At 37.1% G+C, this 14748-nt stretch overlaps 1 protein-coding gene across 1 annotated transcript; it reads left to right on the top strand.

The window, feature by feature from the left end:
* The first annotated feature begins 275 nt into the window (after positions 1-275).
* On the top strand, positions 276-14442 carry FAM35A (family with sequence similarity 35, member A). The gene is made up of 8 exons (XM_010150609.1): positions 276-1797; positions 2594-2701; positions 3522-3716; positions 5524-5658; positions 7923-8129; positions 9000-9234; positions 13584-13699; positions 14270-14442. Exons 1-8 carry the CDS (start codon positions 276-278, stop codon positions 14440-14442), a joined length of 2691 nt encoding a protein of 896 aa, XP_010148911.1.
* Positions 14443-14748: the final 306 nt, after the last annotated feature.

Here is a 14748-nt window from a genome sequence, read left to right as displayed (position 1 = left end):
CCAAGTATCAGAATCAGCAATTAAGCCATACTCTGAATTTATTTTCTTATGTAAGTTTGATGCAATAGATAAATCCTATAAAATTTAAGGTAAAAAAGGAAGCTAAGTACTTAAGGAGTGTTTTACCAGTTAAATTATGAAATACTCCTCTGCATTTTAGTTACTTTAAAGTGGTTAAGAAAAGGCCAAATATATTTTTTTACATTTACTAATATTTATTGTTTTTATTGCACATACCTGATTGTTTAAAGTCAAACTTAAACAACAATCAAAAAATGTCCAAAAGACCTCAAATTCACATTTTTGTTGGAGCACCCAGTATTCCTGGCCCCCTGGAGGTGTCAGTGCAAAGCAGTTCAGCACCTGCTGCTGAAAAATGGAGGGAACTCCGCTGTTTGTGTGATACTCATAGTCTTTTTTCTGGAAAAGTAAAAGGTGCTGACCACTTCATGTTTCAGGCAGAAAGCTCTGTGGTCACAGCAGTTCCTACAAGTGATGACAGCTCTCAGCAGTTGGAACAGGGGAGATTAATGGTAGCAAAGGAATATTTGACATCTCTTGTACCTGTGGCAGTAACTTGTACCAGCACACCTAAAAAGACCGAAAACTTAACTTACTCTGAATGTCAAATATCTAAAGATAGATGCACACACGCAAATGTAAACCAGACTGCAGATCAACACTGTACAGAGAAAGTCACAGTGTCAGGTAGGCAAGATAAACCATCACATGGCTGTTGTTCAAACCTTGCTGGAAGACAAGACGGTCGCTTTGAAGCTAACAACTCTGACATTTCTGATTTGGTTGCCAGTACTGAGCAGATCAGCATACATCTAAGGTCTGTGGGACAAGGTGTTCAGTCAGATCATAGATGTGATCACCATGAACATTTAAGTCGATATCTTGATATGTTTTTCCCCCAAAATCAAGAGTCAAAACCAAAAGAAGAACCAAGTGATTGTTCAGACTTTGCAGTGTCAACAGATACTGAATTCCGTAGTATAATGACTTCAAGTCAGATGGCTGTTTTTGCACGGGATCACAGTGAGATCCAGAGAAGAATCATGAAACTATCAGAAATGGAAGCAGGCAAAAAAACTGAAGAAAGGCCGTATAATCGCATCCAATCTAATTCTGATGTTGGAACATGTCTTAATCTAGATGAAAACAAATGTAAGGAAGAGTATACAAGTTCCCTTGAACTTTTCAGTTCTGAAGGTGAGGAGAAAAATGTTTGCTTTGGAGTCACAAAACAAGAAGGAAGTGATCAGGAAGATACAGGAAAGTCTAAAGAACTTAATGTTCCTGCAGAGCAATTTGTGAATGAAATCCATATTGAACTGTTGAGCTCAGGAATATTGTGCTCTCAGGTAGACAGCTCTCATAAGAGTTCTTCTAAAAGAGCCCACAGAGGTGAAGGATCCATTCGTACTTGTCACTCAGTGTTTAAAGGACAGCTGAAATCCAAGAGAGTTAAACTGAATTCTTCTCCAGCTGGTCCTGGGATGAGAGTGGATCAAGAGAGGCTAACAGAGTTCAAAAAACTTCAGAAGAAGCTATCACCCCTCAAGGATTGCTGCTGCAAAAATCAAAAGTACAATGTTTTGGTCACAATAGTACATCCTTGTCATATCAAAGAAATACAAGTGAAGACTAGACCAAAGTTTTCATGTAAAGTTCCTGTAGCAACAGTTGTAGTTACGGACCAGTCAGAAGTTGAGAGGAAGGTGGTGCTGTGGCGTGGTGCTGCGTTTTGGTCACTCACAGTGTTTCCTGGGGATATTGCACTGCTTACAGGTAAGAATTCCTTGATTTGCCTTTTTGAAATGTGGATCTCGAAAATGCCTGTTGAAAGCAGAACAGCATGTAACCAGTAATTTGGAGCTGGGGCTGAGCATTTGTATGTATCTTTCTTACATGGCTCAACATCTCTCTGAATTCTCAGGCATCCTGCTGTTAGAACACTGGCTGCCCACACAGGTTTGTCCATCTGTTAGGTCTTAGGTCTGAGACAGCAGTGCGTTGACACAAGGGCAGTGCCATAAGGTAGTCAGGTGTGTCCTGAAACCTGTCAGTGTTTTGAAAACAGTTCTTCCTGAAAGGTATGAGTGCTACTGCAAACCAGATAGTTACTTGATTTATAGACTCTTTGTAATTCTCTGCTGCTGCTGGACCAGCAGATGGACCTGAAAATTGTGATGTTATGTTCAGTCTCAGGGTGAGAAATACTTTTCCTCCTGTGAAGGACTTTGTAGCTTAGCACTATTGTCTTGATGAGTTTTTATGAATTAGCAACTGACATAGTCAGCAGAAATATAAACCACTGTTTGCAGTTTGCCTGTTTTTATAACATGTCAGCTAATAATGAAGATTCCTCCAGGTAAATCCTTTGTACTCTTTAAAGCATAACAGGAGCAAACCCTTCTCTCTTTAAGAGAACAAATTTTGTGTAACAGAATGCTATAAAAACCACTTTGTTTCCAACTGATCTCTTTCAAGCTGTCTCTTACACTGGTATGTATTCTGTAGTCAAGAAAAGTGTGATACACTTAAATATTATGTGAGTTGGTAAGGTTGCTTTTTTTTCTTGCAGATGTAGTAATGTATGAGAACCTTTGGTGTGGAGAAATTATGCTGCAGTCTACATTTACCAGTCAGTTACTGAATCTGGGCAACTGTTTGGCGCTCAATCCAGAAGAATGTAAGGTTATAGTGCTTAAGTTTCCACAAAAATCACAGTAAAATAGCTTTATAAAAAGTACTGTACTTTGTTGACAGTGCCTCATACACTGATAAAATGGAAATGTGAGCAACTGAGAGGTACAAAACAGTAGGAAAGTGACAGGAACACCTGTGGACAAAATGTGGACCTGATGATGTCAGGCATCTGGAGCTTATGGTGAAGTTGGGTGGTTGCCATTCACAACTCTGAACTCTGGAAAAACTGAATTTTTTGGAGCTTAGTTTAAGAAATGGCACTTATCCCAGGAATCAGCCGTAAGGTGTCTGAAACTTCATGAGATTTTTTTTTTTGCAAAAATTTGAGGCTTATAGAGTAAGTAGATCCTTTCAGGGGGAAGTAATTCATTGCAGGCTATTAAGCAAAAAAACTTTAAAGATCCCCAAGCTGTGGAGGGTTTGGGACTATGGGAAATACAGTGGAAGTATCAGTGAACTTGTGTTGTTCTTAATGTCTTTCTGATGTCCATTATTGCCTGCTACTTAAGGCAGGTTCTGCACTAAATGATCAGGAACAGCTATTCTTACAAAGCTGATACCAGTTTTCATTCCTATGTTTACTGTAATTTAAAATACTGTACTTAGCTTTGAGATGTTATTAGGAGGAGGCAGATCAAGCATAACATTTGATCCAAAATTAAACTGTAAATCTCAATAATTTCTTGCCTGACAATCATTGTGCAAGCATTTTGGTTTTCTCAGTATAAATATCTACCAGTCAAATTTATTTATAAGCTTAAAAACTGAAAAGGTGTCCCTTAACTCTGCTTTTTTCGTACAAGTTTATCCTATAGTGGATAGTGGTGTTCTCCATGGCCTACTGGCATACATGTCATCGGAATTTCCACACTTCGGAGACATTCCACGAAGACCGGTTCAGAGACTGGATAGTGTTCAGTATATGCAGCTAGACCAGCTCCAGCCAAATATGTTGGTTCACTCCATTGTGAAAATCATCGACATTGCTGTATTAACAGGTGAGTTCATGCACTGGGCTTCAACTTCAAAACCTCAGCAATAGGTAAAACTTAACCAGAATTGCCTTGCAGGAATACTATTTATTTTCCTTTCTATACGCCAGCATTTGACATTTGAATTCACAAGCAAAACCTAAAAATGTGTTTTGAATGGCTCTTGATAGGTACATTCTTGCTGTAGACCACTGCTTGAGAAAGGGAGACTGTTCATGAAGATGCCATGTGGGACAGTCAAGCTTTACTAATTCAAAGCTCACCTGCAAACTGCCTTCTGTGTAAGCATTGTGCCATTAAAGGCAAATGTTTGCACTATAAATCATGATTTTCAGAATAAGCTATTTTAATCTGATGTTTTAGGATTTGCTTGCCTTCCTTATTCTCTAATGGAACTGTGATTTTTTTTTTTTCTCGTGTTTTATCTGGAACACTTCAATTATTTTTATTTTTTCCCCACTTAAACAGATGTTTAAAGCTGAGCATTTCTGCTTTCTTAAATGCAATATTTCTTTATATTACTTGTGTGCCTTTGAACAAGCTCTTTTTGATTTTCTAATGCTGGAAAATGCACAGTGTGGCACTGCTAAGGTGTAGTATTAATGTAATTTATTTTGGAAATCCTGTCTATTTCCTGTGTATTTTTATTATAAAGACTCCTCTCACCTAAAGAATCATGGTCAATAGTTCATATACTGATTTTTGAGTTTATTCTTCTGTTACACATTACTTTTTCTTCTAATAGTGAATGCTATTAGTTCAGGACTCCTTTTGCTGAGGCAGTTTTTCATATTTAAGTTGATAATTTTTTTCTATTTCTTCATAATGAGGCCTTACAGCTGATTCCTAGCATCTTCTCCACCTTCTGTAGTGAACAAAACCTAGTTATCTTGACATATGTTCAGTATTTCATGCAGTGTCTTGCCATGTGTTTTTAACACACTTTGGGCAGTTCAACTGCTGTTTCCACCTGGAAAAGGAGTCTACCTCTGTTTTCTCTGCATAACTGTCCTTATTATGTTTTCTTTATGGTATTACTGTTTCTCCGTGCTTGACTTCAAGCTTTGCATATAGATTTGATCATATTGGACTATCTTCTATTAGTAAGATTCAATTTTTTACACACACTGTCAATATAATGTTTATTCATTATACCTGGGGAATTTTGAAGATCAAAATCTTCATGAGTGATTATTGTACATAAATTTCAGAACTGTTAGATATTTTAAAGTAAGAATTCTTGTGCAAAAATTTTTTTAATGAAAAATATTGTAGCTTTAGTGTAGAAGAAACTTACAGGCAATGTCCTGGGTAAGAGTGCTGTAGAGATCCTAAGTGTTTTAGTTTATATGTACTCTTATTAATCCTTAGTGTGCTGTACATGACTCTAGTTTTCTTTTATGTGAAAACTTCTAGGGATATGTTCCAGTGTATTCCACAGAAGTTACAGGAACGTTAACTTCTGATTATGACAGTCTGCTGAGAGATTGAGTACAATTTCTTTCCACTTATGCCAGTCAGGATGAGTGTGAGCTGAAAGATGCTCAGATACCTACTGTTTCAAAGGGAGGTGCTCTGTTGCTGAGTGTTTAGGTGGATAAAGGTAAACTAATGTACTTTATGCATTCCTTCAAACTAGATTCATGTTGCTGAAGAAATCGGTTTGCTTTCATTGCTTCCTGAAGAGACTGTAGGTGTGTTCTTGTTTGCTTATAATTGTACTGATTACTGATTTTATTTGGTATTGAGGCATGTGGGTTTTTTGTGTTTATGCTTTTTATTGTAGAAGTCATAACATTTCCAACTTTTTCAGAATCTGTGTATAGCTACAGAGGTGGCAACCAGAGAAAAATTATTCTAACAGTGGAACAGGAGAGAGATCAACACTACAGGATGGTGCTGTGGGGAGCAGGGGCTGCCTGGTGCCCTCAACTCCGAAGGAAAAAAGGTAAAGTCCTAGAACACATAAGTAGGTATAAAAGGGTTTTTGTGATGCTGTTAATATCTTAAATGCTCAGCTGGTCACATTTTTCTAATCAACCTTTAAATACTCCTCTTGGAAGGGCAACATATTTGATACCAATATTAACGCATCTGCTCTGTTTAGAAGCAGTGCCATCAGCAACAGAATTTTAATACAATCACCTTATTCTGAGAAAGAATGGCTATTTAGAAACTTGAATCTAGATACAAAATGCACTGGTGCCTAGTTAAGTAAATATAAAAAAAATTGAGCGTTAACTATGTTACTGGTTTTGCTGAGTCTTCCTTATCACTGGTTTAGCATGAATTGCTGTTTTTTTCTACTTCTAATATTCATTCTCTTGCTTTCCATCTTACTACAGTGTCAGGCATTATATCCTAATACAGGACAGACTTGGCTTGCTGTCAAATCTTCCTGTAATGACTAAAAGCATCTCTTGCAAGAATTAGATAGCTTGTGTTTTAACAGTGGCTATTACTGCATTTTTGTTTTATTCCTGGCTTTGTTCTTTTAAAATAAGTATTTAAAGTAGGTTTTTGTTAAATTGGTAACTTATGATTTTGTGTCTGATCAATGGGTATGCTTAGGAGGTAAATGCTGTATTACTGGAAGCACTGAATATGACTGCATAAAAAGCTATTTTTTGTATAGTGCAAAACAAAACCCAGAAAGCTTAAACAGCTTCATAGTGAATCTTTACTTATTAAATGCAGAGACAGTGAATTCTGCCAGTTCCACTTCAATTTATAAGTAATCCCCACTCCTAGAAACCATTTAACTGCAAGACCTACCCTTCCAACTACTTGAAGATGATCCAATGTAAGTGTTGACCAATTAACTTTGCTACATAACACCTACATGGCTCTTACTTTTGTACATACTTCAGCGTGAGCTGGTATATACTGGCCATTAGATGCTTAGAAATCTTACAGAATTTATCATGCTAGAATACTGCACTTCTCAAAATAGAGATTTTACAGGGTTTTTTTTCTAGCAGCAAAAAGACATGAAGGAAATTTCTTGGATGCAATAATATATTGTTCTCTGCTGAAAGCAGAAAAATGAGATGTGGATGTCTGTATTGAGTGCTTGTATTTGATGTAAAGCTTGTCTTACTCCTCAGCTAGTGTTCTGCCCATCTTTCAGCTGGCATCTTCATGACAAAAGGGTTCTCTGAAATTCAAGATAAGACTGTCTCAACTGTTCAAATACTTAATCACAAGCCAACCATGAACAGTTGATCCTAGTAAGATAGCTAATAAGACATTCATGTGATACTAAAGCATACACAGCATCACAGCTAAGTAGTGTGAGTGAGTCAGAGGAAGAGCACATTGTCCATGCTTGTGAGGAGTCACAACACAGTTGCTGTGTTCAGTGGTTGTACTAGCAGATTGGAACCTAGTAGTCTTGTGGAGGAAGGTATGGAGACTTGTAGTTTTTAAACTGTCTACAAACTTAAAGTTGTGTAAGACTGCAGTTCTGGAGCATCTAAAAATTGTTGCCAGTGAATTTTAGCAAGTTACCACTAAAAATCAAGAGGAATCTAAAATATGAAAACACTAAAACATGCTAATAAAATGCTTATATAGACACTTAAATACATTGAATATCTGTACTTTTCTAATCTTATTTGCAAAAACTAGTATTTTTGGCTGCAACTTCCAGCTTGAGCAAATGCCAGCTGAAATGGTTATCAGACTTAATTAGTAGGTGAATATTGGATTCTCATATGAAAGTGGAAGACCAAAATATATTGCTTTTCTTTAATTTCTATTTTAATGTTCTTATTAGTCAATTGGAAGATGGAAGATTAATTTAGATTTAAATCAGAGCATTATGAAGATAGAAGATGAAAAAGCAGGGACATGTTAAAGATGGAGGCTGATTAATAACATGAACAATATTTTCTAGATGTTGCCAACTTTTCCTTATTAGAGCTGGCAAGAAATTTCAGAACCTGTTGCTTCAAAAAGTGGAGATGTCTTGAAAGCTGAATTCATTACAAGTGAAACAAAATCATCATTCTGTTAGGGGAGGACTCATGCAGAGTTTATAGAGGAAGGAGAAGCCCTGTGTGTCATTGGGCTTGAAATAATGTTGCCAGAGTTGACCATATGAGAATGTCTTGCTGATTTGTTTCCCTGTCTTGTAAGTGACTTTGGCTTTCTGTGAGTTAACCAAGGTATAGAAAGTGAGCTCTACCGTGTGCTTTTTTTGTTCTGTAGATCACATATGGGACTTTAAATACCTTCTGGTCCAACACAGTTCAGTCTCAGGTGCCTTTGAACTGCACACAACTCCATGGTCATCCTCGGAGTGCTTATTTGATGATGACAAAAGGGCAGTTGAGTTTAAAGAGAAGTTTCAGGAAAGCAAAACATCTCTCATGCAGATGACAAGACTCTCAGCACATTTGGAGGAAAAGTGCTCAGGTAACACTGTTATCCACAGCTCTAATACCTGTTGTGCAGTGCATAAAGTAAAATAGATGCTCTATAGATCTAAGTGAAATGCTTCTATTTTTTTGACACAGTTTGGGTAATCTGAATTTGTTCTGGAGGCTGCTCAGGCTCAGCACCCAGCCAAGTTGTGAATGCAGCCTCCATTCAGTAAGCCCGAAGGTGAGATAGGTGTGGTACCACACAAAGATGGCTTTGGAACACAGGGAGAAATGCTGCCTTGTGTTGGCCACACCAGCCAGTCTAGTAATGATGTGATTAATCACTGAAAGTTTGTTGAATGGTGTTTCTCCAAAACTGAAGTTCTCTAAAGCAAGAGAAAATAGCCACTGCTATTGAAACTTCTTACAAAAGAACAAAGAATGCATTTTACAGTCACCCCCTCCCAGATTAACCTAGAAGATTGCTAAGATTGATGTTAAACATTAAGTAACTTTAAGCTGGCATTGCAGCATTTAACTCTAGTTTCTGTGTAACTAGTGGAAAGTTAAGCTGTTGAAACTATGCTTTTCAGTGTCTCTGAATTAGCATGGGAAGGAAAGCAAATGGACATTATTTGCACAATTCTAATTTCTTGCTTGCTTATTCAGGCTCTTCTATAGTGGCATCTGCCACAATAGTACCTGAAAATGTAGTACTTTTATACATTTTTAAATAATGTTTAACCAAAATGATTTTTTGCTGCATAAAAAATAATCTAAGATGAGCATGTGTTACTAAAGGAACAAAATTCAGTAAGTTTTTACTGATAATGGTTTTGCTTTTGAATCAGCTATGACCATTTGCTTTGGCTTTCAGTTATAAATGAAAGTATGCAGATTTGATTGAAACTTGGTTTTGTAGGGGTAATTCAAGTGAGAGCCCGGATCTTGGAACTGAAGTTTAACATTCCAATGGGTCAGTGTAAGGAACTCTTCATCTGTGCTGACACTTCACTGGAGTGTGTTTTGGCTTCTCTGCCTCTGATGACATATTCAGGCTGTGCTAAATGTGGTTTGGAACTACAGGCAGATGAGAACATGATCTACAAGCAATGTCTTAGATGTTTGCCTTACAACAAAGTAAAAACGTTCTACAGGTAAGCAAAACTGAAATATTGTACTATTGTGGAAGTAAGCGACCACTTTCTCAATGTTAAATTCCCCCTTACAGAATTTCATGTATTTAAAGTATAGTTACAAATATTTAATGTATTTTTCTAGTTAATGTTGAAGGAGCTGTTCTTGAATTACTGTATTATTACTGTTAACTATAGGTGGTGGTATTCTTCGTTTAAACCCAACTTGCTAATTTCTTTGAATACTAGGTCATACAGTAACAAGGTTTACCCAGTAGTGTGTCAGTAAACTAAGTAGAAGCTTGAGGACCAAGAGAGAACTTGAGTGTCTTGTTTTGGTTTAAGTTTCAGATTGTGTGAATGCACAAGTATACTTTAGAATTGATTTATCAATTTTAGTCTTGCAGAAATAATACTAACAAATGTTTTCAATTAACATTCTCATAGACAGCAGAGACACTAAATTACCAGCAGGGGGCACTGTGAGACAATATGTGTTCACCTTTACTTTGGAGAAAATAAACTAAACAGATCCAGTTGACATAAGAGCATTATAACTAATTGTTCAATTCTTAAATTTATCTTGACTTTTGAAATGTAAGTATCATAGTGACTTGAAAGAGCTGTAGGTATAGAACGTGGAGACCATAATAGACATAAGAGTTATAGAACATGTCTATCTTATTTATTAGTTCTCTAGAACTTCTGTTGTCTGTGTTCTCAGCATGTGAACACGTCTTGACATGGAAATTAAATGCACAACTTGTTCAAAGAAAAGTCTCAGTTGTGCACTGAAATTTTGCTTTGATTAGTTCAGTAAGGATGTATCTCCTTGGTAGTATTTCCAAATTCTGTATTGTAGCATAGCTTAGTACCTTTACATCTTAACAGGAGAAAAATCTGTCTTGCTAAAGAAATATCCTATTAACTTTAGTTAAAGATGCTGTCCTAGCATTATTGTGCTACTCAACAGCTTGATATATCAGGTTAGTATTAGCCTTATTTATAAAACTGTATGCACAACTAGTGGAAAATTACCTTTTTCCTGTAGTTTGCTAAATAATGTCCCCTTATCTCATTGGTTTTCATCCCTCAATGTAAGGAGGTAGTAAATTCACTGTGCTGTGTTTCTAGCAATGCAACTGCTACCAGCATCTCCTTGAGAGTAAAATCTGCATACTGTTTTCAACTTAATATATGAGTAAATGTAATATTAAACACTGCAGACTTCTTAAAGCATAGGATCAGTCTGTAACTTGATTTGCTGCTTTGATACAGCGAATGTGGCAACTTTATCCTAACGTGGAACTTCTTATTTTAAGAGTGTGAATATTTAAGATATGAAATAGACACTATGATAGGAAAATAGATTGACAGGATCTTGGTACTTGAGACTAGCACCACCTTGAAATCTTGGATTTAAATACTGTAGGTTGGTAATGTTATCCCCCATTATATTTTTCCTTTGAAATGCAGGAGCCTGGTTTTGTTAACCTGCTGTGATCTTAATGAAGCTCACATCTTTCTTCAGATGCTGAAGCCACAAGCTTGAGATGCAGGTGTACGTGCATAGATAGCTTTCTTGTTTTTCCAGGGTAGATCCCTGGAACACTGAACACCTTGACAGTAGCAGTAATAGTGTGGCAGAAGACCCTAGAAACTTAAGTGCTGTTGTAATGTTTGTAAACACTTCCTTATTTTTTGAGGTCAGACAATATGAACATGAAGCTAGAAGAAAAAATTAAAACTAAGGCAAGGAAAAATATTTCATATTTCACGGCTCACCTCCTAAATTTTGAGATATCACATCTATATTTCTTATACTTGGTTTTGCCTAAACTTTCAGTATCAGGGCATCTTCTCCCTGGAATTTGTTATGATGGTAGTATTCCCTTCAGATAATCCATCTTTCATTCCATACCAATGAGTGTTTGTCACTTCAGAAGAGAAACATCTTCACAGTAGCAGTAATGAGAAGAAATTCCTAGGTACCTGTGCTCAGCAGGGGCTGAATCTAACCCTCTGTGCTAGTGGAAAAACATTTCTTGGGTATGTTTCACCAGCTTTGTATGCAGGTGCTGCAGACTACTTACTAGCCTCTGAGGAATGTTTTTGCACAACTATATATGCCCTCATTGAAACTTAGTTATATCCATAAATGTCTCTTTTACAGTGATTTAAATTCACTGTATTAAACAGTGGCAGTTAAGAAATCAAGTTAATCACAATATTACACTTTCTGTGGTGCTAGTGAAAGAATGTTAACAGTGCCAGGCACTGTTTTGGAGACTGAATTTTCTTTCTCACCATGACAGTTCACTCTTATTGATGTAAATAAGATTACCTGAAAGAAGGCTTAGGTAATGTTGAGAACAGAGTATAAACTGAGAAACAGGTGGTCAGCATACAACCACCAGAAATGGAGCAAAATTAATCTTTCCTAATGCAAATGTTGAGTTATGTGGGCCGCACTTGCCTATGACCTTGAAAGCTTCAAATTTTGTGGCATCTTGTAGTATATTTCTCTGCAAAAATAGTATTCTGTCTCTGAAATGTTATGTTAGTATTTGTGGAAGTCAATGACTTCCATGTACTACAGCATAAATTGTTTGAAGCAAAATACATTTATTCAGAGATAAAATAGCAATTGCCCACAATTATTTGGGAAGTTGAGCATCTAAGTGTACTGTTGTTAAGCTTTTTCTCATGACGGGGGTCAGCAGTCTGTAAAGACTACAGATAGATCTTGGTTTCTGTCTAAACAGGCAGATTTGAAACAATCCCACAGATAATCGGACATGGAATTCTTATCTCTTTTGATCACATCACTTGAGATTATGAAATTTAGCAGTAGCTTTTAGATTAACAGATGGCAAGTCAAATGATTTGCCTACTGGGAAAGTGGCATATTTGTAGTCATCTGCCTTCATGCCTCGCAGGCATTCAGATTAGTGCTGTTAGGTATATTCTGTGTCATGCTAACTAAATTCATCTGTTAATTATACTCTGCAGTTGTCATTATACTGAACTACTGGCTGACTGTCCTGTTTGACAGTGCAGCTCTGCTGGTCTCCTGAAGTGACTGTCCTGCTCTCATTTCTGCCATCTCTGGAGTGGGCACGCTTTATCCTGTTGGGAGCATCTCGTGCTGAAAAGTTCTGTGCTGGAGATAACTGTGCCTTATTTGATTATTTAACGTATACTGCTTTGGTGCTGGCCCAGTCTTACTATAACTAGGATTTCCTTTGTGATATGTCTTGATGTTTGCTGGTTTAGTTTCCTCTGTGGGATGGTCAGGATACAAGCATTGCATCCTGCTTTGATCAGTGCAGATTTTATGAAAGGTGAGGGTTGTGATGGTGCAGATATTGCAGGTCAGTCAAAGAGCATGTGTTGGGTAGAAGGAAGCTGCATTAGCTGTATAAACAGTCAGGCGTGGTAAAATCAGAAGCTTGAAAGCGAGCAGAAACTGCCTGTTGAACATCACTGTAGAGGACTGCTAAGGTATTGTCTCACAGAAGTATAGCGAAAACCAATAGCAAGGTCTTGCGTGGGGAACAGGGAAAAAAGGTTTGGTATCAGTGACAGATTGGAAAGAAGGCAAACCTTTGTAATATAGGGAACATCTATACTAAACAAAGGATCACTTCTTACCAGCTGCTTGTCATCCAGCATCACTTTTGAATCATGTGAAACAGCAGAATTTGTGAAAACCAGTGCTTGTGGCACAGCAGTCCTTAGCCAGGTTCACTTCAGACCTAATAGGAATACTACTGACCATATCCTATGTGGAAAATGGTTTCCAGCAAGAGGAGGGGTTTAAACTTGTTCAGCAGTATGTGAAACAATTTGATACTAGTAAAAAATACAGTCTTGGTGTATTAAAGACTAAAAAAAACCTAATAAATTTATTAAGACTGACAATATTAGGTGATGTTGATACAGTTCCAAGTGATACACCTAAGCTGCTCTCTACTTTGCATTTCAATTCTTTTTGTACCTGTTGTGTATTCGTAGGTACATGTACTTACATGTTAACATTTTATACATGAAATATTTATGGCTTTGATCTTTATATGTCATAACACTAACTTCATAACAGTGCATTTCTCAGTTCCTCCACAGAACTACTGCAAAAGCATTGTTTTCTGCAGTTTTCTGAAAGTAAGGCTTACTTGATAGCTTTAAAAGTTACTTTAACAGTGAGTAGTGGATTCAGAATATATCTCGTTCCGACTCTACAGACATGTCAGATGAGATGATTTTCTAGTTTTTGTTACGCTAGAGGGTAATATAACATTGTATTTCTTTGGGAAATTTTGCTTCCATCAAAACAACATAGCAGCTAACTTTTTTGATTTCTGATCTAGACCTGCTTTGATGACAGTAGAAGATGGAGGATATGAGATTTATGTTCATGTGGTGTCTGAGTTGATGGAGAAAATCTTCCTCAATATTCCTGCAGACTGGCTGAACAGATTAGTAGGTACTGTTGCATTAATCGCTTATGATGAAAACGGGCAGCAAAGTGCACAACAGAAGTGAAATTTTTAGTTGCTGACCATTCAAAATTGGGATGAGGCTGTTCTGGAAATATGATTGATCATATTCTGAGACTTTTTAATAAGAAACACCTCAGTTGCTGTCCTCTGAACTCAGAAGCTCAGAGTTGAGGTAGCAGCAACAAGAGGTGATGTGGTATGAACATGTGTTACGCTATAACACTAAGTATTCAGTAACTAAATGGATCCCTTCTGCAAAATAGCATCTCCTAGCAGTTTTTAGAAATAGCTGGCATGTTTCATGATGTAAATAACTGAGTGGTGTTTCAGACGGGTTTTTCTTGATACATCCTGTTTGAGTTTTTGAAGTGTTTTACATGGTTCACAGGTGTTAGTTTAATGTGGAACAGTCTAAGCACATTTTAAAAAAAAAGCTAATTTTCCAGTCAGATGTTGAGCTTCCTGTGACTCAGTGCAGCTTTCATGGAGGTGGAACTTGAATGTTTGGTGCCATTGTGAAAATTGAGTAAATCAGTTTGTTCTGTCTTTCGCAGTGCCCTCTTCAGATATAACCTACAGCGCAGTAGTAGCCGATCTGTGTCACTTGCTGCTAGCAGATACAGAGGCATCCTACTTGTTGGAAATTAGGAGCCATTTTGTGCTAGATGAAAACAGCTATCCTCAGCAAAAGGATTTCCATCTGCTAAATTTTCATCTTGATCTTTGAAGCATTGACCTCTGCAGTAACTGAATAACAGAGACCATAGGAACACACAGATGGCAAACAGAAGAAAAATGAATTAGCTCAAGGAAGCAAATCTCACTAAAAACACCAGGAAGGACTTTGTTTTTAACTTATACCAAAAAAACCCTCAACAAACCACCTGAAGGACTGGTATGGAATATCAGCTAATAGTATATACTGCTGCTGTAGTACTGAAATTGTCATAAAGTATATTTTTATGCTAATAAACTCTGGCTATTTATGTTCCTTTTCTTCCCCAGAAAAGCTCACTAGCATTGAGGGACCGAG

The sequence above is a fragment of the Eurypyga helias genome, unplaced genomic scaffold (assembly GCF_000690775.1).
Source record: "Eurypyga helias isolate BGI_N326 unplaced genomic scaffold, ASM69077v1 scaffold15824, whole genome shotgun sequence".
Taxonomy (NCBI): Eukaryota; Metazoa; Chordata; class Aves; order Eurypygiformes; family Eurypygidae; genus Eurypyga; species Eurypyga helias.
The sequence above is the reverse complement of the archived record's forward strand: the minus strand, read 5'-3'. Positions and strand labels throughout refer to the sequence as shown.